Below are 26,882 nucleotides of genomic sequence, written 5' to 3' on the forward strand. Positions count from 1 at the left end.
TAAAATATCGAAAAGTGCCAGGCTGGAGCTGCACTTCTCAACACCACCTTAGCCGAGCGTTCATGGACACACAGCAGCCGCCGAAGCTGCCACTCGTTGTGAGCATTAGTCACCAGGCTGTGACAACTGCCTGGCAAAAGCGCCTGAAGGAAGTTCATCTGGCGCCCAGGTTGAGGATGTCGTGGCAGCGAAGGCATGGTCGCAAGAGCAGGAGGCTGCTCACATGACATCTAGGGTCAGGGAGCAGAGCCATGAATAGCGGCTCTATGCTTACTTTCCCCCTTTTATTTGGTCCTTGAGATGGTGCTGTCTGCATTCAAAGTGGCCCTTCCTTCTTCCATTAAACCTTTTTTGGAAAACCCTCATGAACACACCTGTCTTAGTTACGGTTTCTATTGCTGTGAAGAGACACCATGACCAGGCAACTTTTATAAAGGAAAACTTTTAATTGGAGCTGGCTTACAGCTCAGAGGTTTAGTCCATTGTCATCATGGTGGGAAGCATGGAGGCACACAGGCATGTGTGGTGCTGGAGAGGTAGCTGAGAGTTCTACATCCAGATCTGAGGGCAGCAGGAAGAGACTGTGTGAGCCACTGGCCTGGTTTGAGCATCTGAGACCTCAAAGCCCACCCCCATAGTGATACACTTCCTCTAGAAAGCCACTCCTCCTTCAATAAGGCCACACTTCTAATAGCCCACTCCCTGTGGGCTAATGGGGGTCATTTTCTTTCAAACCACCACAACACCCAAAGGAATGCTTTCATGATGAATCTAAATTCATTCTTGTTGGCTATGAAGATCAACATCACGCTTTGTAAGAGAAAACCTACTTGAATTAATTGAGTTTGTTAACAATGTAGTTAAAACGTTCTAGAAACGGAACAGGGTAGCTTATGTGTAAAGTGTGGGGTCTTGGCCTCAATGAGTCTTTCTCTTCAGGTCTTTTTTTAAAAATAAATGTGTGGAAAATTATTATTCTCCATGAGGTGGTAGACAATATGGAGTTTTGAATCTGCCCAAAGTAGATACACTTCATAGATGTCTTTCAGCTTTAATCCTAAAATTGTCTTCAGCTCACAACATGGAACCTGGCAGCACAGATTTATTGAGACATACAGTAGAGGGGAGTCAGGGATCACAGTCATGTGACCTGTTTTATCAGTCGTTTGGACCTCTTCAAAAAAACCAAATGAAAAGGAGAGAATAATTGAGTAGTTATCTTTCTAATCATGTCTTACACTTAGGAGATGCTTAAGTAAACCTGGTGATGTTTATTTAGACTGTACTTCTTGAGAATCTGATCAAGTTGGTCTAAGCAGAGATTTTGGCTATTACTCATATTTGTTTTTTAGCCTCTGATGATTTTGAAATATATATTTAAGTAGAGGACATCTGGCCCAGCTTGAAACTGCATTAAAGAAGTGCTTGAGACAGGGCTGATGGCTGTTGTGAAGAAGATTTGGGGACAGGGATCAAAGATGGTCATTTTGAATACACATGCCAGGAATAGGGGAGATGGTCATTGTGAGAAATGAATAGGGGAGACAGGACCGAGAGTCATTGTGTCTGTCTCTTATGTATTCTGTGTAAAGTTTGCATTTGGCACTAAACCAAACGGTAGCCTTCCTTCAATTTCCCTTGACATTTTTCAGGAAGTATCCTGTCCTGTCTTCCTTTGGGAACCTCCTGCAGGAAGTCCTGACCCTTGGCTGTCAGCACGGCTCTTGTTCTCACCTTCCCATTGTATCCTTTCTGCATGGTTGGGTCTAGATCCTCAGGGGGACAGCGCGAGTAAACATGCCTTAGGCCCCTTCATGTAGACGTTGTGTTGTTCACAGAGACTGCAGTGACCTGCTCTTGGACAACCTAGGGTGTTGGAGTGTGAGCCTTAAGGAGTCTGTGGGGCAGTATAGTCAGGGGGCTTGTGGAAACAGTCTGGACTGGGAAATAGGTACATTGAAAAAAAATTCTAGATTCCTTGGGTTTGGTGCATACTGACATCCAGAGTTGACTGACAAATTTACTGAGTGAGGGCGAAAGAATGCTAAAAACTGGAGGAGGGGGCTAAGGGTTGTGGAATGCTGTCTTTCAGGCATGATGTGGCTCTTGTACTTGTGAACTCTTAGCAGCCATGATTGACTGCACAAGACCTGAACATGATTGGGCCTATTAACATTCCATCATGGAAGTGGGAAGGGACTCCCAAGGCCCCCTGCTCTTCACTGGGATCTGTAGGCAGTTAATGGTTTCTAGGGAAGGGAGAAATATTTTCATCAGTGGTGTAGCCACTGGCAAGTTGCCCATACTCCTGTAATTGACCCTAATTAAGATATTTCATACACACACACACACACACACACACACACACACACACACACACACACCACATGAGCATGAAAGAAGGAAGTGACCAGTTAGGAGGAGGAAGGGCTGAAGAGTGGGTAGTGGGGATAAATATGATCAAAATATATTATGAAACCCAGTGTCATGTGTGATTGGTACATATTAATAAAACACTTTAAAAGAATTTACCACGTTAATAAAAGAAAGTATAACTTTACTTAAAAGCAGTACACAGCTGTGTTTCGGAGTGAAAGAAATATTAAGCTATGTACTTTAGACTTTCCTGGAAGAAAGAAGAGAGGGTAATAAAATGCCCTTTCTTCTTTCATTTTTATAGCTTCTCAAATTCATAGGCTATGTGCAAACAGAAAACGTAGCAGAGAGTAACCTACTCAGCCCGTTTTCTGCCTTTGCACTCTGGGCGGGGCAGTGCCTGGGTTCCTGGAGACCCTGCTCCCATGGCGAGCAGGCAGAAACTGGGAAGTACATTTCACGGGCAGAGCACATCCGGCCTTTGAGGTTCACTTCAGTGGAGTTTCTGTTTGAAAAGACTGTGTCAGGATATGGTCCACAGTGTTGTTTCCTGAAGCCTCCTTTAGCCAGGGAGTGCTTTCTATAGTGTGGAGTCTGTCTGCTCAGAATTTGTCCACACTAGCCCCCTTCTGGTAAAATACAGGAGTGCACGTGGGGCCTGAGGTTGTTCTGAGGCCTACTGTGATTTCCCTTCTTAAACCTCCACTCACTCCAGCTTCTCTCTGTCTGTCTTTCTCTCCCTCCCTTCCTCCCTACTCCCCACTCCCATTATAGATGAGGTCATCAGGATTTGGAGCCAGGAGAAATACATTTCTGTCACTTTAAATCTCCACATTCAATTTAGACTGCACACGCATCCCCCTCCCCCCCTTGAGGAGGCAGTTGCACTTAACTCTTGGAGGACAGTGTGCTTAATTGGGTTCTTGTAGACTATAAAAAAACGAGCCAGCTGGAGGGGTTCTGCCAGTTTGTGATCAGGGCTCAGCGCCTCCACATTTTGTGTTCTCACTCATTTCACACTTACTGTTGCGTTCAAGTCCATGATGGGCTGTGAACCACAGTCTGGGTTTGATCGGTTTCTCAGGGCTTGATTGGATTTTCTTTGCTTTCTCCTGTGAATACCTGACTTGCTTGTTTGGCTTGAGGGGAGAGGGAGAGGTGGGAGGGGAGAGGCGTGGTGAGGGTGGGCCTTTGAAGAAGAGGTCTTCTAGTATAAGTTGTGTTGTAAAACCCTGGTGGACAGAAGGATCGTGCAGAGTGTAGAGATGGGCCAGCAAGAGTGGGGAGAAGATGCAAATCTGGGAAGACATTAACCAGTGGGATGGCCTCACTTGTTGGGGTTACTGTTGGAGGGGCAGTAAGACCTGAGGGAATTTGAGTTTCCCCGGTTGCTGCCCTAGTTGCTGTTGTCTGGGTAGGGCCTCCTCAGCTGCACCCAGTGCAAACCACGCCCCCTCAGTGAGGCGAGCTCAAGGTAGAGAGGTAGCCTCCCTCAGGTCTTGCTCAGGCCTTGGCCAGTAGAGGTGAAATGTCTGGAAAACAATCATACCTGCCGGGAGCCAGTTTTGAGCCTATGCTCTTCTTGGTGAAAACTACGTTCAACAGTCTGCTGGGGATTGGCTAGTCTGTGACGTCATTCTCCTTCTGGAATGGTGCAGATCCCTTCGGTGCCTTCTTTGGGGCTGTAACAGACTGAGCCACAGGGAAAAATAGCTCTTTGAAGAGGGATCTAGCAAACTAATGAAGCGGGATGTTCTTCTGTCCTAACGCCAGGCTCTCTTTCACCGTAACCACTTTAAACTATGATGCGAGCAGTAAGTCACCCTGGGACACGGAAGCTGCAGCAAAAGAAGCCTCCGGTGGCTCTCACCAGATACCCCGGAGCGCCCAGGAGGGCTCTCTTCGCACGTTTATGGCCCATTTGTACCAAACCAGATATGTGATTAGGAAACCTATGCAAGAATGTTTGTAGGGGCCTTATTTATAAAAACAACAGAAAGCTGTAATTTAACCGAAATATCCATCAGCAAAAGAATAAAGTGTGACAGAGTCACACAGCACAGTACTGTTCAGAGACAAAAGGTAAAGGGTTAATAGGGAGACCTTTCCCAAACAGAGTGCAGCAAGGTAGAAAATGAACATTTACGGCTAGCAATCCTTACATGAATGTTAGTTGAAATGTATGAATAAATAGCAAATTTTCAAAAGTATTCAGCCCTAGGGAAGGTCCAAAAATACCTGGGGAGAATCAAGAGTGTTGGTGTTGCTACTGTTTTCTCCGGCCCCTGGTAGGCAGTCCATATCGGTTATACAGTAGGAACTTGGTTCTCCGTAGCTGTACATTTTACCCTATGGAACCAACCAATTTCGTTTCAAAGTGTTGAGAAAAAAACATGGCACTTGCACCGAACATGTGCGGGTCTCCTGGCATTAGACCCTGAGAAGCTCATACCAGCGGCTACTCACACGGCGCCGACATTGTACTAGGCATTATAGACCTGGATGTGATGTAACTCGTGGGACGGTGTGCGCAGGTCTTACGAAAACATGACACTATTTTACGGAAGGTGCTCAACCTTCATTGAACTTGACTTCTGCGGCAGGTCCTGGAACTGAGGCCCTGAGGGCAACTTTGTTATATGCTGGATGTCCTGTAAGAAATTTTAGTAGCTGAAGTTGGGGACACATGTGGCTCAGTTGCTAGAGGGCTTGCTTAGTATTCATGAAGCCCTGGGTTCTGTCCACAGGACTGCATAAAGTGCTGCTTGCCTGTAACCCTATGCTGGAGGAGTTGAGGCAGGAGGATCGGAGGCTCAAGGGCATCCTGGAGTATAGTACGTTTGAGGTCAGCCTGAGCTGCATCAGCCCTTTCTCAGAGGAGAAAAAAATTAAAGAGGTGGAAAACAAAGAAGAAAATTTGATAATTAAATAAGCCACAAGAAAGAACATTTCCAGATTTAACTGGAGCCAGGCACAGAGGTCAGACACTGGGTGACCTTATCAGCCATTTTAAAGTTGTGCGCTCAAGTGAGGGCAGAGGGGAGCCACTTAAGGCTTTAGACAGGAATGATCCGTTAGCTCAGACTTTAGAAAGGGACTCTAGCAGTGTGGAGACTGGGTTTGGGGAGAGAGGGTGCCTCAGAGGAGCAGTTAGGAAAGGCTACCGCTTCTCAAACCACAGAGCCTCTGCAGGAACACCGCACAATTGGGCCATGTCCCCAGAACCCAACAGTCAGTAGTAAAAGAAAACTGAGGGTGCTGGTGAGAGGGCTCAGTGGTGAAGCTGCTGCCAAAGCGGGTGATTGAATTCCGTCTCTAGAACCCACAGGGTAGAAGAGAATGGGTTCCTGCGAGTTCTCTGGCCGCCACAGGTCTTTAAGTGAGCATGCCCAACACAATAAAGAAATGTAATAAAATATTTAAAAATTCTTCTGTATTTTTATAGAATGTCTGTGGCTGCATTTTTTTTTTTACATTTGAGCCTTTGATATTAGTGTGATATTGATTGTTTATCTCTGAGGTACTATGGGTTACACCCAGGATTTGTTGTTAGGTAAGCATTCTATCATTGGGCTACTCATGCCCACACACAATAAAGAAATAAATATATTTAAAAAATTTATAAATATTTTAAAATATTTATTTCTTTATTGTGTGTGGGGGAGGGCATGATAGCCATGGTGTGTGTGTGTGTGTGTGTGTGTGTGTGTGTGTGTGTGTGTATGTGTGTAGATCACAGGACAACTTGCAGGGATTGGTTCTCTCCTCCCAGCACGTGGGTCCTGGGACTTGAACTCGGGTCATCACTTGGTAGCAAGTACATTTGCATGTTGAGTCACTTTCCTGTCGCCTCCTCTTTTGCTTCTTATTTATTTAGTGTGTGTATAGGAGCACATGCATGACGCACCCCACCCAGCACCAATGGTACATGAAGAGCTAAATAAACAAAATGATCTTTAAATGGATGGCCAGTGAGTGGAAGAGTAGCTCTCCTTGGAAATGGGGGGTGGAGTAGGAGAAAAATAAAAGAGAATAAAAAATAATCTTTCAAACTCCATTAATTCAGCTTTTGTGCTCATGAAGTAATTAGTGAGATGAGTTCAAGAGGCTTGGGATATGTTTTGGTTGGTAGAATGCTTACCTATCATGGATGCAGCTCTGAGTTCCATTTCTAGTATGTTGTAAACTGCGTGTGGTAGGACATGACTGTAACCCTAGGAAGGTGGCGGCGAGAAGGCCTTGAGTCCAAAGTCACTCTCCACTCCGTGGCAAGTGCGAGCCCAGCCTGGGCCACGGGAGACTGTGTCTCTAAGTTAAATGAGTAATGGGCTCTGTGGGCCAAGTGCTGGCTATGCAAGTGTGAAGACCTGAACCCTGTAAAGTTGGGCGCAGTAGTAGACCTGTGTAACCCCAGTGATTCTGCAGGGAGATGGGAGCTGGAGGCAGGAGGATCTTTGAAGCTTGTAGGCCCGTTCACTGGGAGCACACAGTGGTGAAGCGATAAGACAGCCCCGTCTCACAAAGTTGAAACAGGAAGGTGCATATCCAAGGCTGTCCTCTGACTGCCACACACGAGACTGCAGACACATATATACATACACACACACACATACACATTGTACACATATGGGCAAATAAATAAAGATTAATCACACATTATACACATGCATATAGACACATCACACACACATAGTACACATAGGCACAAAGAAATAAAGAATAATTACACACTGTACACATATATACATACAGCTATGTCACACACGTTGTGCACATATGCATAAAGAAATGAATAATAATTACACATTGTATGCACATACAGATAGACACATCACACATACACATTGTGCACATATGGACAAATAAAGATTAATTACTCATTATACACACATATACATATAGATATATCACACATACACATTGTACATATATGCACAAAGATATAAAGAATGATTACACATTGTATACATATGCACAAAGATATAAAGAATAACTATTTAGAATAGTTATGAGAATAAAATTTAGAATAATTCATATTGTGTTTATAGCAAAATGTGTGCGTGTGTGTGAGCTGCAGGTTCTTGCAAGTCGACCTGAGTTACCCCTTTATTTTCTAGGGATATCCTGAAGACCATAGCTCTGGGCCAGATGCTGTCCTTATGTATATGTGGCACAGCCATCACCAGCCAGTATTTGGCGGAAAAGTACCGAGTGAACACGCCCATGCTTCAGAGCTTCATCAACTACTGCCTGCTGTTCCTGGTCTACACAGTGATGCTGGCGTTTCGATCTGGTACGTCAAATGTGGGAGCCATCTGCTCCATAAATGTTCGTGATTTTCCTTAAAACCTTTGTTGCGTGTGTATGTGTGATGCGTGTGTGTATATATGTTTGCATGCGATATGTTTAAGTGTGTGCGTGACCTAAACTGACCTGGAGGGTGCGGGATTTCTATTTCCCTCATTTAAAACCATACTATCTTGTTACTTCCTAAGGGAATCAGTGTTGTTTCTATGTGGCAAGATTAATGAATATGTTTTGTGGTTCTAGGGGTTGAGCCTATGGTATTGTCCCCAATCCTCTCTTTGCATATTTTCAAATTTATTTATTTATTACACGTGTGTATGTGTTCATGTGAGTCTATGTATGCATGTGTGTTGGGGTATGCATAGAGGCCAGAAGAAGGTATTGGATGTCCTCTTTCAATACTCTCTTTTTTCTTTAAGTTTCTCCTGAAACTTAGAGCTATGTTTTTTTCAGCTCGGTTGGAAGTCAACAAGCCCCAGAGATCCCCACTTACTTTGGAGCTGGGGTTATAGGTGTGTGCCGGATGCCAGTTTCTTCCACGGATTCTGAAATCTGAACTCTGCCCCTCATGATTGTGCAGCAAGTTCTTTAACCACTGAGCCATCTCTCTAGCCCTTTGTAAATCTTAATCTCAAGGAAAGATCTTGCCAGGTTGTACTTTTCAGCCCCCGAGGAGCTGAGATTATGGCCACCAGACCTGCCTATTAACATCATTACTGTTAATTATTATCACCAATGTAGGAGGTAGAAGCCAGTTGTGAGATTAGAGAAACTTGTTAAGGTATCACAGTTGGCAAGATCTCTAGGGCAAGGTGGGGGTGAGCAGAACTAGCAAGCGAGTGGTAATTCTGGGTTCTGCTTTCCTGGTGTCATTCACAAATACATCAGTGTGGTCCCTTGAAGTCATGGTTGTCATGTGCTTTTCTGTCATGTGTTGAGAATACCAGCTCTGAGTTTTCAGGACATTCTTGGTAACTGGATTTTAGTGGTAGTTATGTTGTGGGAATCTTTCTGGAATAAACACTTGTGGGGAGAGGAGATGTCCCCAGCGGACCGAAGCCAGGATGGTTCCTGAAAGGCTTCAATGCTGGGTCCGGTTTGTATTCTCATTTTATACTCTAAAACCATAAGATGGGCCAGGGAAGCAAGCATGGTTTTACGGAAACGTATGTGACCCATCAGCAGGCTGTTAAGGGCAACGGCCTTTGTTTCAGCGATTTGTTCTGATTATTCTGTTCCAGGTACCAAGTGAAGTCATGCTTGGCAACAGGCAGTATAACAGTGCTTTAAGTGAATCAGTAAATAAATGAAAACACCAGTATCTATTAATTGGCCTTTTAAAAAACCTTATTCTTCTTAAGTTAGTTATTGTACTTGATCTTAGCCAAGATGCCAAGAAGTGATAGCTATTCGACTATGGTATGGATTTCATGTCTGGTGACTAAATGTCTGACAAATGCAACTTAAGGGAGAAGGGGTTTACTTTGGCTCACAGTTCACGGTGGGTAGGCATGGGGCCTGGAGGTCTGTCTCTTAGGTAATTCTAGTTCTTGTCAGGCTAACAGTATTAACTACCATTATTGTGATTCTCAGTGCTTTCCTCCCTCCCTCCTTCCCTCCCTCCCTCTCTCTCTCCCTCCTCTCCCTCCCTCCCTCTCTTCCTCCTTCCCTCTCTCCCTTCCTTTCTTTCCTTTCTTTCTGTTGCTGTTTTTTTTGAGATAGGGCCTCACCTATACAGCCCTGGCTGATTTGGAACTCCCTCACGTAGACCAAGTTGGTTTTGAACTCACCCTCCTCTACCTACCGGGTACTGGGATTCAAGGCTTTTACCACCACACCCGATATTTCTTTATAGATTGTCTTACCACAAAGCCTCCCCAACATGTCCCAACACTTTGCCTCCTGTTTATCCAGAGACGAGTAAATTCTAGTTAATTTAAAGTGGTAGAATTGTGCTGTGTGGGGGTGGTAGAAAGCGTTTGTCAATGGTACCCCTAAAAAACGTTCCCTAAGCTTATCACCGGATTCAACTGCACTTGAAAGGTACATCTCTTTAGAAAGAATGACCTTGCTGTGTTTCCTTCAAAGAAACCCATGCTAGGGGGTTCAGTAACCAATTAGTTTGTCAAAACATGACACTTTTCCAGAACACTCTGTGACTTGTCAGAAATGGCTTCAGGCATGCTCATAAATAGATATTTGTTATTATTTGTTATTATTGTCTGAGGCACGGCCTTCTGTATCTCATGCTGGCCTTAAATTCCCTGTGTAGCCAAGGATGACCTAGATATGCTGGTCCTCTCTTTTCCACCTCCTGATTACAGCCGTGTGTCATACTGGGTTCACGTGGTGCTGGGGATGTTCACATGCTAGGCAAGCTCTCTACCAGCTGAGCTGCACCCCAGCCCTGAATATCATATGCACATTTCTCTTTGTCTCCAGTTCTCTTCCTACTGTTCTCCTCGCATAGCCGCATAGTTTCCAGCTCCATACTAGACAAACCTGAGGGTGATGGTTCTGATGTCTGGCCTCTGGGTGGTTAGGGTTAGGACAAGCCACACTTGAAAAACACCACAGCCCCTTGCTTTGATTTTCTGCTCTGTGGATTGAAATGTGTCGCGTCATGTATACTGTGTCCTCACCCAGCTTTCTCCCAACCAGGCAGTGATAACCTTTTAGAGATTTTGAGAAGAAAATGGTGGAAATACATTCTCCTGGGGCTCGCCGATGTGGAAGCCAATTATCTGATTGTCAGAGCATACCAGTACACGACTCTGACCAGCGTCCAGGTAAGAGGGAGTTTGGACGTTTCGGGTTTTATGCTTCCTAGAGGAGAATGTGTACTCATATGTGTTCATCTAGTTTTATTGGAAGCCTGTGCATTTGAGGAAGCCCGAAACACAGGTGGATGATAGGTGTTTTCCAGTACAGCATATGTTCTGCTGAGCCACATTTCCTGAAATTGCTGACAGTGTATACACGTTAATCACTTCCCAGGCTGCTCACACTATAGCAGATTAGAACAGTGCCGAGCAAAAATGAGGGTAAATATTTAGCTGGCACTTGTTGTCGTGATGCTGACAGTTCTGTTGTGTGTTTGGCTCAAACACAGAAGTGAATGTGGCTCCTTCCGTACTGCAAAGCTGGAGGTTTGGAAGCCAATCAGGACATAGGAGCCACTGAAGGAGCCTCTACTGGACACACCAGGGAGAGGTGGCAACAACGGTGAAGCGCTTGTCCCTATTTCTTCATAGATTTAATTTAAAAATGATACGTTATTATTAGTGTGTGTGGAGGTCAGGTGCCCACTCCGTGGAGTCAGTCCTTTCCATGCACCTTTCCATGGGTTCTGGGGATTGAACTTGGGCTTGCTCAGCAAACACCTCCACCCACTGGGCCATCTCGCCAGTCCAATTGTTGGGTTTATTCTTGCTGGGTCAAAAGGAAATGGTTCTTCGTAGCCGTACTTCTCAACCTTGTAGGGTTGAGAAGACCGAGTCCAGCTGTCTTAGTGTTAGCAAAAGATGGGACATGGCACTGTCCTGCCTTGACTGCCAAATGTCCTATAAATGAAGGTGAAAGTGAGATAGCGCTGTCAGAGTTAGACTTCAGAGTTCAGTGATTCTGCATCTCGTTTGTTTCCCTGTGTTGCCCTGGATAGCCTGGTACTCACCATGCACTGAGGGCACACTCCTGTGTACTCACCATGCACGGAGGGCACACTCCTGTGTCAGCCACTTCCCACCGAGTGCCAGGATTACAGGGGGGAGTTACTTAATGGTGAATCAATCCCACACCAATTATGTTTTAAGGGGGGGTATTTATTTTGGGGAGTAAAACTTACATACACCATAAACCGTTAGGAAGGGAGCCTAGTCGTTGGAGCAGGAGCTGGAAGCAGGAGCGGAAACCAAGGAACCAAGAGGCCGAGCCGAGCTTGCCGCTCTTCTTTTAAAGAGAAATATACCACGCCCCAGTGGGCTGGTATTTCAGCGGCTATTGGCTGATGGAGCAAGCGGAAGGCGCTGATGGAGCAGAAGGCGCTCCCGCAGCACTGTGGGCTCGTGCTTCAGGGACTATTGGCTGACGTAGCGGAAAGTACTGCCGCAGCAGTTACTGTTTCTATAGCTTCCAAAAAAGAAAAAAAATCTTTTTAAGACAGGATCTTGTGTATTGCAGGTTGGTCTCTGTTGTAGCTAAGGATGATCCAGAACTTCTAGTCTTCTTGCCTCCACCTCCCAAGTGCTGTTACTACAGGTATACACTGCCGCATTCTTTTGCTGCAACACTAGCTAGGAATTGAAGCCAACGCTGTATGCCTGCTAGGCAAGGGTCTTATGTAGTAAGTACTCTGTTCACTAGGACAATATGAAGATTTCTAAAACTTACATCCAGTGAGATGTTTGGGACTGAAAGTGTCAAAGGAAAGCACCTCTCCCTCGAAGAAACCATTCGGAAAGGAAGTTCCTGTCGATACATGATCCAGGGTGACAGGTGTCAGACAAGATGCGGTGGCATTTCAGAGTGGGTGGGACCTGAGATCATAGGATCTGCTCCCGGTATTTTGTATTTTGGCTCAGGGACTGGCTGGCTGGAGATCAGTCAGTGACAGGGTTGGGGCTGAAGCCTGTGTGGTTCTTCCCATGACATAAGCAACCCCCTCATAGCCATGTCCCACCAAGGACATCTTAGAGGTAGATTAAATTTAGGTTTGATGTAAAGATACACTTTTTGCGTAGGAAGTCTCCCGTGATAGTTTTTAGAGTGGGCTTTTCCTACTTCTCTGTCTCTCTCTCTCCCTCTCTCCCCATCTCTCTCTTTCTATAAGAAATACAGCTTAGGCTGTGTTAAGCCATCCTGGCTGGATTCCACTAGTGTCTTCCAGGACATTGCTTGGTGGTTTGTTCAGGCAGGCCCACAGAAGCATGGCCAGGGCCCATCATGGAGGTCTGTCGGCGTCCAGTGCCTCCAATTGCCGTGAAAATAGGCGATAAATTGCTTTAGTCAGGAACCCACGGACTTCTTGAGGTTTAAAGCTCTGACTGACTTGTCCATGACTTGACGAGTGTGAAGAAAACCAGGGACAAAGTTCAAACCCCGCAGAGTGAGTGATGAAGTGGCAGTTTCAGGACTATATTAGTGTATGGCGTACATTTACGCTTTATTCCTGAATATACTTTAATACATCAAGAATTATCCTTCAGGAGTTGGAGAGATGGCTCGGGGGTTAGGAGCGCTCATTGCCCCTGCAACTAACTGGCATTGTTTCCAGTGAGCACTGTAGGTGTCTCACAATCACCTGCAACTCAGCTCCAGGAGACCCAACACCCTCTTCTGGCCTACACACCCACCTACCCCCCCAATTAAAAAAATTTCAGTATGTTTTATCTTTGAATTCACACACACACATGTCAAATTAAGAACTGAGTAAGTGAATTCTCTGTTCTTTCTTATCTTACCATTGATTTTGGATTTGCCATAGTTAAATACCCCTAGTCCCCATTTGATCAAATGGGCAGTATGAGGGGCATAGCAAGTATCTTATGGACCCAAATGATGGAGGAACATGTGCTAAAGATGAATAGGGATCTATGCTGGGAGCAAGCATTCATCTCACACAGAAGAACTGAACTCTCTATCAGGGAGATGGCTTGTTCCCTCATAGTAGCCTGCACTTGGTAGCACTTTGCTCAGTTACAATTAAATATTGGACTTTGTGACTTCTAATTTTATGTCTATTCAGTTTATTGTGCACTCCTCAGGGTGGGACTTACATCTGTCTTGTTCAATGCCGTATTCCCAGCTCCTTTTATGATGTGTACACACAGACACACAGACACATTCACACACACAGACACACTCATGTTCACACACACTCATACACACAGATATGCACACACAGACACAGACAAACACACGCAGATACACACATAGACTCTCTCTCTCTCTCTCTCTCTCTCTCACACACACACACACACACACACACACACACAAACACACGGCCCCATGCCTGACAGGCAAGTGCTCTATCACTGAGATGAATACAAAAACCCTCTTAGAGAGTCTAGGGCACTGAACATGCTTAGTAAATACCGGTTGACTGTGTAAATGGAGGTACTGGAAGGAGACCCTGTCACCTGAATGTAAGAATAAACACAGACGGGAATGTAGAGGCTTTTGGACAAAATGAATAGACAGCCCTTGAGTCTCTCTCTGTTTTGAGACAGGTATCATGTATCCCAGACGGGTCTAGAATTCACTACCCAGCCAGCAATAACCTTCAACTCCTAATCCTCCCGCCTCTACCTCCAAAGTACTGGTTCTAGGTGATACTAGACATCAAAAGCATGCTCCCAACTGAGCTACATCCTCAGCCTGACTTTTAACTGTATGATCTGGGACAAGTAATCTCTCTTTAGCTTTTGGGGTTTTGTGTATGTATCTAAAATAGGTTTGCATTTCCATTCTGAGAGTTACTCTGAAGATCACAAGTTAGCTCAGGTAACATACAAGCTCAGCACTTGTATGCAGGGCCGGCCGTAATCTGTGGTCCATAAGTACTTGCTCCTGCTACTACTCAGGTATGCCTCTTTGTTTCAAGCTGCTGAGATGTTTGAGGCTGCTCGTTTTCCTTCCCTGCAGCTCTTGGATTGCTTTGGGATTCCCGTGTTGATGGCTCTCTCCTGGTTTATTCTCCGTGCAAGATACAAAGTGATCCATTTCGTTGCCGTGTTTGTCTGTCTGCTGGGTGTAGGGACCATGGTTGGTGCAGATATATTAGCAGGGAGAGAAGATAACTCAGGTGAGACTGTGTCACTTGCCCAGCCACAACAGTGTATCCGTTCATGTTTTCAGTCTGGCAAAGTTACACTGACAGAAAGTGGGTGGTGGGGGAACTCTTCTGAAGGCGAGCAAGGGTCCATGCTGTGGGCGAGCATGCCTCATGTGCCGGGCTGGTTTCTCGTCAGTGGGGTTTGCTGACATGCTTCCTCAGAGCATGCTGCTCTTCCCGGAGCATACTGCTCACTTGCTGCTGAATATTTTGTTTGGTGATTATTTTTTCCCATTTAATTGCATTTTCCCATTTAATCATTAACTAGAATTTTATTTTAAATATATTGTAGAAATCATCTTTTGCTTCAGACATTTTGGATTAGTTACTCCAAAACCCTGAATTCTTGAGCCAGCTCTTTCTCTCTCCCTTTTTATGTCATTCTTTCTGTTTATTTTTCTTCCTTTTTTCTTTATTTCTTCTCTCTTTATCCTTTTCCTTCCCTTCCCCTTCCTTCCTTCCTTCCTTCCTTTCCATCCTTTCCTTCCTCCCATGCCCTCTTTTTCATCCTTTCTCCTTCCTTGGACATAGATTCTTCTTCAACCCCCAGTCGCTGTGGGACAACATTACCTGCACCGCACACTCAGCGGTGCTTTGTTTTTATAAAAAAGAGACTTGGCTGCAAACTTTTTTTTAATGACTCTGCTGTTCTGAATGCTTTGGTGTATTTCAATAGAAAACATCGACGCTAAACCAGGTCTAAAGTTATCCAGTCTCCGAGGCAACTTCAGTGTCTCCTTAAATCAAGATAAAGTCACTCCCCTTACCAACCATTCTTTCCTAGAGTTCTAAAAAAGAAACAAAGCAAAACAAAACAAAACAAAAAAACACCCTTCAATGCAGTCCATGAATTTATCATGTTTTTGAATGACTTCCTTTTATGATGGTATACTGCACCCTCCTCCAGTCTGTTGGTCTCCCAGGTGGTCAGAATGTGAAAATCATAGCAGTTTTCTGCCAAACAGTAAGGACAAGAGCCTTTAAACTTATAGATAGTAGGATAAATAAAGTTTTATTCAAATGAACAGAGTTTGGTAACTCCTGGCTTACCTGTTGACAACACATTTCTTTTTGTGTCTCACTGCCATGCAGGGAATGATGTTCTGATTGGTGACGTATTGGTCCTGCTTGGGGCTTCCTTGTACGCGGTGTCTAATGCGTGTGAAGAGTACATTGTGAAGAAGCTGAGCAGACAGGAGTTTTTAGGAATGGTGGGCCTGTTTGGAACAATTATCAGTGGCATACAGCTGTGAGAATCTGAAGTTTTTCATTAAAACAAAATGAACAAGCATGGGGGTAGGGGCGGGACAGTTGGGGATATGAATTACAGCAAAGTATAGCAATATAGGGGGCTGGAGAGATGGCTCAGAGGTTAAGAGCATTGCCTGCTCTTCCAAAGGTCCTGAGTTCAATTCCCAGCAACCACATGGTGGCTCACAACCATCTGTAATGGGGTCTGGTGCCCTCTTCTGGCCTGCAGGCATACACACAGACAGAATATTGTATACATAATAAATAAGTAAATGTTTTTTTTTTAAAAAAAGAAAGTATAGCAATATATGTGAAATATGTCAAAACAAAGGGCCAGCAAAATGCCTTGGTAGATAAAGATGCTTGCTGCCAAGTCTGACCAGAGTTCAATCCCTGGGACACACACGGTAGAGAGAGGAAACTCCTGCAAGTTGTCCTCGCACCTCCAATGCACACTGTGGCGTGTGTGCGTGCGCACACACACACAAACACACATACTACTGTAAAGAAATAAAATATAATAAAAATAAAACAGCAAAATGAAACCCATTACTTACCATGCAAACTCGAATTTTTTAAAATTAGAAAATAGGGCCAGAGAAATGGCTCTGCAGTTAAGAGCTCTCGCCATTTTGCTAGAGGCCCCCAGAGGATCAGCTCCCAGCACCCACGTCATGGCTCACAACCATTGTAACTCCAGTCCCAGAGGACTTGACTCCCTCTTCTGACCTCCAAGGGCACTAGCAAACACATGGTGTACAGACATACATGCAGGCTAAACACTCATACACATATAATGAATCTAAAAATGAGTTTTTTTCTAAAAATGATTTTTAATGAGAAAATATTGGATAGATGATTGCTTTCTCTAACCACTAATATTTGTTTAACCCAAAAATCACACTTGAAATCAGTCACTTGATAAAAATCTAATAGAAGATTCTATTATTTATTTTTATTATTAAATTTGTTTGGTTTTTGATACAAGATCTTACAATGTAGCCCAGATTAGTTACTATGTTGCCCAGTTTCATGGCAATCCTGCTGCCCCAGCCTCCTGAGTTCTGGGATTACAAGTATGAGCCACATGCCTGTCTAGATAATTTTATATTCCAAGAAAAAAGTAAAACAAACATAACTCTTTACCTTAACTGAATTACAACAGCTAAACTTCCTATAAAATAAGAAAAATTAATATGTGGATCTTTACATAGCCTCTTGTTTTGATCTTAGATTGATTGTGGAATATAAGGAAATTGCCAGGATTCCCTGGGACTGGAAAATTGGTATGTATGATGACTTTTAAAATCCAATCAGTATTCTGTCCTTTAGCTGACAAAAATGCACACCAAAGACATGAACACTTCATTTTAATTATATTTTCGTAACTTTGGGAACGGACACCAGTGATGGTGGTTTGCTCCAAGAGTTGGTAGATAAGCCTCTAGAATTTGTTCTTAATCGGTGTAAGAAATAGCTTTTTTTTCCTAGGAATTCTGAATAGAACCAAGACTGACGTTTGTCACACTAACTATCAAGGAACTACATCTCCATCCTAGGTCCTTAAACTTGTAAAGTTTATCATGGGCTTCACACAGTTTGTGGAGCATAAACCCCAAGCGATGGATGGATGTAATCATCGGTTACCTCCTGCTGCTCCACTCCTCTGATATCTTTGGACATTTGTGGGAATAAAGCAGAAACTATTAGGATAGCAAGATATGAACCGTAATGATGTAAGGAAGTAGTTAAATAGTCCACAAACATTGCTGAAGATTGTATGCCATGCTTAGAAAATGCGGGGAAATTAAATATCTTAGATGTCCCAGAAGTGCATGCATGTGTGTGTGTGTGTGTATGTGTGACTGTGTGTGTTTGGGAGTGGTTGTATGTATATGCGTGTGTGTTGAGCATAGGATGTAGTTAAAGTTTCTTACAAGACATATTGTTCCTGCAGTCATCTGCATGGCCAGCACTGTCCTAAAGTGGAGAATGATATTGTTCTGTCTTGGAACATGTAAATTAAGTGGGTTGAATAAAATATAGTGGATCTAATGTCTATCTTTGATGTCCTAAAAATACTATATTGTGAATCCAGTCATACATACCACATCCAACCAATCAACCAACCAAATAGAAGCAAACAAGGCCAGTGAAGGATTTCTTTTTTTGACATGTGATATTGACCGACTTTTGTTGAGCTTTTATGTCACAGCCAACTTTTTGTCTTGGGAGGGTGGGTGATGCAGGGTGACGTAGGCTATTGACTCTGTCACACCAGAAGGAAGATTTGATGGCCTCAAGCGTCTGACTCCCTGTTGGATCTTCACAGCTTGTTATGTTACAACTATTATTTTTAAGGAAAGCTTTGCCGACTTTTTAGAATGCTGGCTGTTAAAGAGAAACATTGTGGAGAGCTTGGCAAAGGCTCGGAGAGTTTTGGGTGGTGTTCAGACTCTCAGCGCATGGCCTTCTGCTGTCTCTTCCTAGCCTGAGTTGTTCCGTTTCTTCACAGCCCTGCTGTTTGTGGCGTTCGCCCTCTGCATGTTTTGCCTGTACAGCTTCATGCCGCTGGTGATTAAGGTGACCAGCGCCACTTCCGTCAACCTGGGCATCCTGACGGCTGACCTCTACAGCCTTTTCTTTGGCCTTTTTCTGTTTGAGTATAAGGTAAGGAAATAGAGTGTGTTCAGGTAAGAAAACATTTTGGACTTAAAACAAGTTTACTTCTTTAGTTGAGATAGAGTCTCAGGTATCTTAGGTTGGCCCGAGATTCACTATGTAGCTGAGGATGGATGACCTTCAACTTCTATTCCATCACACACGCTGGGGATGAGACCCAGGGCTTCATGTGTACTGAGCAAGCACTCTCCCAACCGAGAAACATCCCCGGCTCTAAAACAAGTTTCTTGAAGATTCTGGATTTCTTTTTTTTTTTTTTTAAATTTTATTTATTTATTTATTATGTATACAATATTCTGTCTGCATGCATGCTTGCAGGCCAGAAGAGGGCACCAGACCTCATTACAGATGGTTGTGAGCCACCATGTGGTTGCTGGGAATTGAACTCAGGACCTTTGGAAGAGCAGGTAATGCTCTTAACCTCTGAGCCATCTCTCCAGCCCCAAGATTCTGGATTTCTAAGTAGAACTTTCTTTTCCTCTTACCAATAATCTCATTGGCTGGGCTTCACTCATTTGGTTACTGTGTACATCTTAGAACTTGGTCAGAAGAAGAATTGCCCTTCTGGTGAAGTAATACTGCAGGGTGCATCTTTGATGTGTGGTTGAGACACCCCCCCACCCTATAAGAAATGCTAGTGCACGTCCTAGGGGCTGCTGTTGACCTTGAAAAACAATCCAATTTTGGCTGCACGCTCAGAGTTTCCGTTCACTCTTTTCGTGAACGAAAGGTCTGGAGTAGCCGGTGGAAGGGCAGGAGAGATGGGCATATCACCATGCACGTGTGGTTGGAATGGTTCCATCTTTGGCGGTAATGTTTTCCTTTGTTTTCTGAGATAAGGTTTCACGTAGCCTAGGCTAGCTTCAAGCTCACTGTGTAGAAGAGGATGACCTTGAACTCGGGACCCCCTTGTTTCCACATTCTGTGTGGTAGAATTACAGACTTGTGTTACCCCACCTGGTTTCCTTCCAGATATCCAAACAGGAATCCTTGGAGCTGATTTAGTCTCTCCCCAGGAGCTAGCAGCCAGGAACTCACAATGCTTGTCTGAATTATTGATACATAAAGCTCACTGGGTTCTCAGAAACGTTTGTGAATCAAGTATAAACCTTTAACCCTGCATCATGACCTGGGACGGAAGCCAGCTGTTATCTCTGAATACTTGCTGGTGAAGGAATTTCTCAGTTAAACTGGTGAAGTGTTTATAGATTATTGATAGCATCACACAAAATTGTTAAAGTGAATAAGTGAATCAGAGAAGTAGGGTTTTTTTTTTTATTGTTGTTGTTGTTTGTTTTTCGAGTCAGGGTTTCTCTGTAGCTTTGGAGCCTGACCTGGAATTCACTGTAATAGACCAGGTTGGCCTCAAATTCACAGAGATCCTGCTGCCTCTGCCTCCTAAGTGCTGGGCTTAAAGGCGTGTGCCGCCACCATCTGGCCAGAGAAGCAGCTTGTACAATAGGCCCAGTTTTGGATTATACTTTTTGAGATTATAATTGTAATATTTCCTTCTTCCTTTCTTCCCCTCAAGCCCTCCCATATACCTCTTCCCACTATCCCTCAAATCCATGGCCACTTCTTTCATTAACTGTATTTGTATGCATATATGTATGTCTATGTCTATGGGAATAGTTAAGGGCAGCCACCTTTCTCCTAAGGGAGGGTGTTGCTCTCTGGTGCTGAGGCTGCACATGGCCCTCTAGGGACAAGGATACGGTGATTCCAACCTAGGGGAGTGGCTGTCTGTGACCTCCCTCACCTGTTCATTTTTTTCTCTGTATCTAAAAAACATTATTACAATTGGGCGGTGGTGGCACATGCCTTTAATCCCAGCAGTCGGGAGGCAGAGGCAGGTGGATCTCTGTGAGTTCTAGGCCAGCCTGGTCTACAGAGCAAGTGCCAGGACAGGCTCCAAAGCTACAGAGAAACCCTGTCTCAAAAAATGAAACAAAACAAACAAACAAACAAAAACATTATTACAAAAATGCCATTATTACGTTTCATTTATTTATTGTGTGTACGCACTCTTGTGACGTGCATACCTGAAGGTGTCAGGAAACAACTTTTGGGAGTCAGTTTTCTCTCTCCATCATGTGGGTCTCAGGGGTTGAACTCAGCTTTCTAGTACCCTTACCTGCTGAACCTTCTTCCTGGCCCCACTTTTTCTATTTTTGAACCAACCGTATTATCATTAGTAATTTAGCTTTTTATTTTCTGTTCAGGAGGAGATAAAGGTAAAACAATAAAACCTTCCTGCTCAAGGTACACTTGTCACAACCCATTATATTTTGAATCATAACAAATACTTTGTTTCATAAACCGTGAATATTTCAGCCCAAGATCTTAAATGCGTTCTTGTTAATTGTTCCTAACATTAAAACAAAGATGTGTTTTTGTGTGTCCTGTTGTTGGGCATATGCCAGCAAGCACGGGAGAACGCCATTGGGTGACCACCGTGTCCCTTCATATCTCCCAGCTCACGTTGATATCAGGCTTTATTGTTTTTGGTCAAAGGCCATTTGAAGACTCAGAGAGCAAAGGGCAGCTCTACCATGATCTTCAGAGTTCTAGATGCAGTTTGTGTGTGTGTGCATGCACATATGTGTGTGCAGAGGCCAGAGGAGGACACACGCTATGTGCCTTATTTCCTTGAGACAGGGTCTCTCACAGAACATGGGGCCTCTGGGATCTTCACTGTTCCCACAGTGCGGGGATGACAGACTTATGGGTTACACCTAGATTTTTATTTTTTATTTTTTTTTTTTTGGTTTTTTGAGACAGGGTTTCTCTGTGTAGTAGTCTGGACTGTTCTGGAACTCACTCTGTAGACCAGGCTGGCTGTGAACTCACAGAGATCCACCTGCCTCTGCCCTCCCAACTGCCGGGATTAAAGACGTGAGCCACCACTGCCTGGTCATACTTAGTTTTTTTTTTTTTTTTTGCCTGTACTGGGAATCTGAATTTAAGCCCCATATTTAAACAGTCAGCCCTCTCACTCCTGAGCCATCCTCCCTGTCCCCTAAGTGTAGTTTCTTGTAAATCACTGATTTAAAAAATTATAATCCGAAAATAACTTTGACTCATATTTTTCCTCAAGCAAATATTTAAAAGGGGCTTAAATTCTCCTTAAAACTTAACCTGTTTCAGCTCTTAAACACTTGGCATCTCTAGTCTTGATCCTGGTGGAGTGCCTGTTGAATAGAATAGTCTCTAGAAACTTCCCCTGCAGATCCAGATGGAAAGTATCAAGTTAAAAGTGGGGAAAGGCTTCAGGAGACCTACTTACCTCCTTCGCTCAGTCTGTTTCACAGAAGCGACACCTTCTCAGGACTCTGGAAAAATCGCTAAAACAAGCAGGACATACTCTGAGCAAGCTGTATAGGTTTTCCCACGAGTCATATGCACACTTCCTAGAAAGCATGAATAACTCTCATAACTCTGATTTTAAAAGTTTACTAAGCTGGGTGCAATAGCACTGTGGCCTAAACGTGCAGTCTCAGCTACTTGGGAGACTGAGGCAGGAGGATTCCCTGAGTCCAAGAAGTTCGGACCAGCTTGAGTAACATAATGAGATTCAGTCTCAAGGGAGAAAAAGTCGAGGGTACATTAAATAACTTTAACTGCCTCTAATGGTCTCTGAGTCATCCCTCCTCGCAAACAGTAAACACCACTGATGTGTTGGGCAGCATGCTAAATACTGGATGTAAGACTTAAAAACTCATGATAGGAAAGTGAGCCAGCTGTTCAACTTGACATTATCATTGGTTTTCCTTGTTATTTCAATTTTTGAATTCATTTTGTGCATGTGTGTACATTTGTGTGGCCATCCTTTTGTGTACCTACCAGATGTGTGGGTTCCTGAGGTGGTCGGGAGAGGATGCTGGAATCCTGGAGCTGGAGTTACACATGGTTATAAGATTCTGGTCCTCTGAAAGAGCAAGTGTTTTTAACCACTGAACCATCTCTCTAGTCCGTGTTTTCTTTATTTATTAAATTTTGATACAAGGTCTTTCTATGTAGTCCAGGATGGTCTTGAAAACTCAGTCCCCCTGCCTTTACCTCCAAAGGACTGGGATTATAGGTGTGTGCTACCGTGCCAGGGTGTCATTGGGTTTACATCATCACCTAATCCAGGGAAGGCTCCCTTGTCTCAGGGAGACTGTTCCAGTCCTTAGGAAGGTTAAGATTAAGTTAGGTGTGATGTTCCATGACTATGATCCTGGCATTTAGTGAGTTCAGGCAGGGACAGCCTAAACTATATGAAAACTCATCTCAAAACAACAGCATTACTCCCAAACGAAACCAAGACAATATCTAATTGTGCTGGGCCCATCCTTGTAGATTGTAGGTAGCCGAAACAGAGAGAAAACCACAGATAAATGGGGGGTAACTGCATTGATTTAAACTTGAACTCTTGAAAACAATCCTTAATTTGAATGAGACCAAATACACAAAGTATTCAGTATAATTGACTAACTTTTGGGTGTGTCAGGATGGCATTTGTGGAGTATACGCCCAGTGGACTGGTGTTCTCTCCTTTGGCATTCTGCCCTGGGTGGTCATGTTCAGTCTTAAAAAGAACAGGTGAAAGAGGCTGGAGAGAAGATTCTGTGGTTAAGAGTACTGGCTGCTCTTCCAGAGGCCCCAGAGTCAGTACTCAGCACCTGTGGTGGCTCACAACCGACTGTACCTTCATTCCCAGCAGAATCAATGACTGTTTCTGGCCTATGCAGGTCTAGCACAGTATACACAAACTTACATGCAGGCAAAACATCCATTCACACAAAGTAAAAATGAAGGAAAAAGAAAGAACAGGTTAGGGATCCAAAACTCTCCATCCTGTGCTGTCAATGAGCATGGATGGGTTCCTTCTATTTTGGTCTTTATGGAGACAGGAAGCAGATGCCACCTGGGGGAACTATTCCCTGAGCTGTCCTTGCCCTGATCATTCCACTGTACTTCAGACTTGCCTAAGAAATAATGTCCTGCCGGGTGGTGGTGGTGTGTGCCTTTAATCTCAGCACTCAGGAGGCAGAGGCAGGAGGATCTCTGTGAGTTCGAGGCCAGCTTGGTCTACAAGAGCTAGTTCCAGGACACGCTCCAAAACTACAGAGAAACCCTAACTTGGAAAACCAAAAAGAAAGGAAGGAAGGAAGGAAGGAAGAAAGTCAGTCTTGACTCTTTTTAGTTCAGGACGTCTGAATTTGCTCAGATGGAGTTCACTGGACTAGTGTAGCCTGAGGAGATGGTCCTGTGCTGGCTAACAGTACCATAAGCCGGACTTTCTTGTGATGTGCATGCTGGTCAAGAATTATCCCATTTTGAGGGTGCTTTTCAGATGGGATCCGATCCATGGATCACCATGGAGAAAGGCAAAGAGGTTCCTCCCAAAGACTCAGGGATCTGGTCAGGGATGTTGCTCAGTTGGTAGTGTATTGACCTAGCTTGTATGAAGCTTTCGATTTAACGCCTAACACTGTATAAACCATATGTGGTAGCCTAAAGCACTTGGGGGATGGAAAGGGGAGGATCAGAGGTCAGCCTTGGCCACCCTGTGAGTCTGAGATCTGCCTGGGCTATATGAGACCCTGTCACAAACAAACAGAAAAGACCCAAGGATCCAGCTGTCAAGCCAGGTGCTGTTGTTCCAACCCAGTATTCACCAGTATACGGGGGAGGGAAGGGGGTGTTGGCATCTCCTTTGATGACATCCAGAAAGAGACTGTGGAGGTAGATCTCAAAGAACAGTGGGCATCAGGCCACAGCACCGTGCTGTGAGAGGGGATGTAACCGTCTGTCTTCTCCTCCCAGTTTTCAGGGCTCTACATCCTGTCCTTCACAGTCATCATGGTGGGCTTCGTCTTGTACTGTTCCACCCCAACACGCACGGCAGAGCCAGCAGAAAGCAGCGTGCCCCCTGTCACTAGCATCGGGATCTACAACTTGGGACTGAAGCTCGAGGAGAGCGGTCTCTCAGAGACCCACTCGGCAGTCTTGTAGTTGGACAAGCCACAGACTTCCAGGTGTCACCAGGAGAGAGCAGAGCCTGCCACTGCCAAGGATGTGTCTGAGGAGACATCAGCCCCAGAGTGAACACCCTCTGCCTCGGATTGCATCCGGGTTAGATTTTAGAAAGGAGCACGGACCAGTGGTTCCAAACTAGAAATACCAAAATAGAGCAGAGTCCAAGGGTAGTGTTTCTGTGTAGTGAATACCAGTACTTGTCAGGGTCAGAGAGACATGCGCAGGCCCGTTGCTGGGGTCTCGGGGACATATGTAGGAAGGGAAAGAAGGATGGGGGACCTAGCCTAGGGCTGTTCAGGTAGTTAGGAGTTGAGACAGTCTGGGACGGTTGCGCAATAAGATTCCTCTGTTGGAAGCTTCAGGTTTTTGTTCTTTGGGAGCATTCACTGTCCATAAGGAATTTAGACATCCGTGATGCCTGGTCCCTTATGCATGTGGTAGGGAAGATGGGTGGGGCAGCATCTGAGAACTCCCAAGATAACATGATCTACTTTGAAAGCAGCTAATGAGTGCAAGAATCCAGGAATCCTCTCTCAATTGGGTTTTTATCTTTTATAACAAATTCCTCTCCTCCATCATCTCTTGCCCCTCGACAGCCGTAGTTGCTGCTGTGTTCCAAGTTCCAGAGCAAACCGCCCTCAAAGCCTTTTACAATGGGCGTCCCTCATATTCAGCCCCACACCATACTCTGAGAGTTCTCCAAGTAAATCCGCCCATGTCTAAAACCCAGATATTCTAGAAATGTCTCAGATGCCCGGAAATATTCCCATTGACCTCACCTCACTGAGCCACAGTTTAGAAAATTAACCTGGGTTGCAAGTTCACACGGCAAGATTAGAACTTGGTTACTGTCCCTGATTGAAAAATGGAAAATCATTACAACAAAAACACCATGCTAATCTTCCTCCAGGAGAGCACGGGCTGGAGTCCTGGAACCCCGACTGTTAGGAGACGAGTGTTCTTCTCCTTCCCACGGGGTCACAACGCGCCCAGGTTTCTGGCAATTCTTCAGTGTGGTGCCAACATGTAGCCTCAGCATCGTATCAGCCCCGGAATGCCACCTTCTGAAAACTATGTAAATCTTTTTGTATAAGTATAATAAAGAAATTTGGGGCAAGTGTTCATATTATTAAAAGACTTTAAACTCATGGAAATAGAATCACACTGTGCATTTTTCTTTGCAATTAACCTATTTCAGAACTTGGTATCTGTGTATGTATCTTGTGCATGCACTCACATATGTGTGGGTGTGAGCATGCACGTACCACCGCTCTCAGATGGAGGTCAGAGGTCAGTCTCAGGTGTCAGTTCTTGTCATCCGCCTTGTCTGAGGCAGTCTCTTGGCTGCTCTCTGATGCCTACCCCAGGTTTTCTGACACACAAGCTGTTGGAAGGTCTTTAGTCTCCTTCCTCCCACTTCACTGCAGAAAGAACGGGAATACAACATCCCTTTGCAATGCCTGGCTTCCTGTGGGTTCTGGGAATTTGAACTCAGCTCCTCACACTTGTGTAGCAAGTGCTGTACCAATTGAGCCATCTTCTCAGGTCTTGTTCTTGTGAGACTGTCTTGTTGTGTTGCCCAGGCTGACTTTGAACTCCCAACCCTCCTGCTTCAGCCTCCCGAGTGCAGGGGCGACAGCTGCACAGGATCATGCTGCCTGTCCCTTGTAGATATTAAATAGCTTGGGACAGATACATTTTCCTTTTCAGAACCAGATGTCCTGTGAGGCAAGGCAGACATACTTGCTTGGGGGCTGCACTGGGACTGAGTGGCCATGAGTTCTTTGTAGCAATCAACAGTTTGTAGGGTTTTTGTTTGTTTGTTTATTTGTGGTTTTTTTTTTTTTTTTTGAGACAAGGTTTCTCTGTGTGGCCTGGCCATCCTGGACCAGACTGGTCTCAAACTCTGCCTGAATTTTTTTTTTTTTTTTTTTTGCTACCACTGCCTGATTTCAGTTTTATTGAAATTGACTTTTATTGAGCTCTACATTTTTCTTTGCTCCTCTCCCGGCCTCTCCCCTCCCCTTCAACCCTCTCTCAAGGTCCCCATGCTCCCAATGTACTCAGGAGATCTGACTTCAGTTTTATACTTTTGAATGACCACAGTGAGTGTTAATTGTTCTGAATGAAAGTCTCTCATTCTCCACAGTCTCTTCAAAATGTGTTTCAATGACTTTTTTTTTTTTTTTAAATCCCCATCAATGCCAGCTAGGTTCTAGACTCTAGACTCTGGAGCTTCCCAAAAGATCACCATCAGCTATGGACTCTTCCAACCCCAGCACCTACAGGACAGTATGAAGTTGCTCGTTGGCTCCCCCGTGTGGATGAAATACGCAGCTAGATTGTGGTGACGCTATACAGAGAAGGGACTTTGCTGATGCCATTGTTATTCTGTATTTGGATGGGCAGG

The 26,882-nt window shown here is 44.5% G+C and overlaps 1 protein-coding gene and 1 long non-coding RNA gene across 3 annotated transcripts in view; one reads left to right on the top strand and one right to left on the bottom strand.

The window, feature by feature from the left end:
- Positions 1 to 25,620, top strand: part of Slc35f2 (solute carrier family 35 member F2) — a 51,096-nt gene extending 25,476 nt beyond the window's left edge. The window contains exons 2-8 of the mRNA XM_048417216.3: positions 7,494 to 7,669; positions 10,345 to 10,472; positions 14,326 to 14,485; positions 15,608 to 15,764; positions 17,000 to 17,052; positions 18,282 to 18,436; positions 24,260 to 25,620. Coding sequence (XP_048273173.1) covers positions 7,494 to 7,669; positions 10,345 to 10,472; positions 14,326 to 14,485; positions 15,608 to 15,764; positions 17,000 to 17,052; positions 18,282 to 18,436; positions 24,260 to 24,448 — 1,018 coding nt within the window. The 3' untranslated portion in view covers positions 24,449 to 25,620. The remainder of the gene's footprint in view (positions 1 to 7,493; positions 7,670 to 10,344; positions 10,473 to 14,325; positions 14,486 to 15,607; positions 15,765 to 16,999; positions 17,053 to 18,281; positions 18,437 to 24,259) is intronic.
- LOC125388867 (uncharacterized) lies at positions 2,583 to 4,144 on the bottom strand. Of its 2 annotated transcripts, none has more exons than XR_007228342.3 (3): positions 3,926 to 4,144; positions 3,401 to 3,515; positions 2,583 to 2,881 (listed from the first exon to the last, which is right to left on the bottom strand). It is a non-coding gene; the product is annotated as an uncharacterized LOC125388867 (long non-coding RNA). The 2 variants fall into 2 exon arrangements; XR_007228341.3 differs by having other exon boundaries at positions 3,401 to 3,608.
- Positions 25,621 to 26,882: the final 1,262 nt, after the last annotated feature.

This window comes from Myodes glareolus, chromosome 4, assembly GCF_982192425.1.
Source record: "Myodes glareolus chromosome 4, mMyoGla1.1, whole genome shotgun sequence".
In the NCBI taxonomy this organism is placed as follows: domain Eukaryota; kingdom Metazoa; phylum Chordata; class Mammalia; order Rodentia; family Cricetidae; genus Myodes; species Myodes glareolus.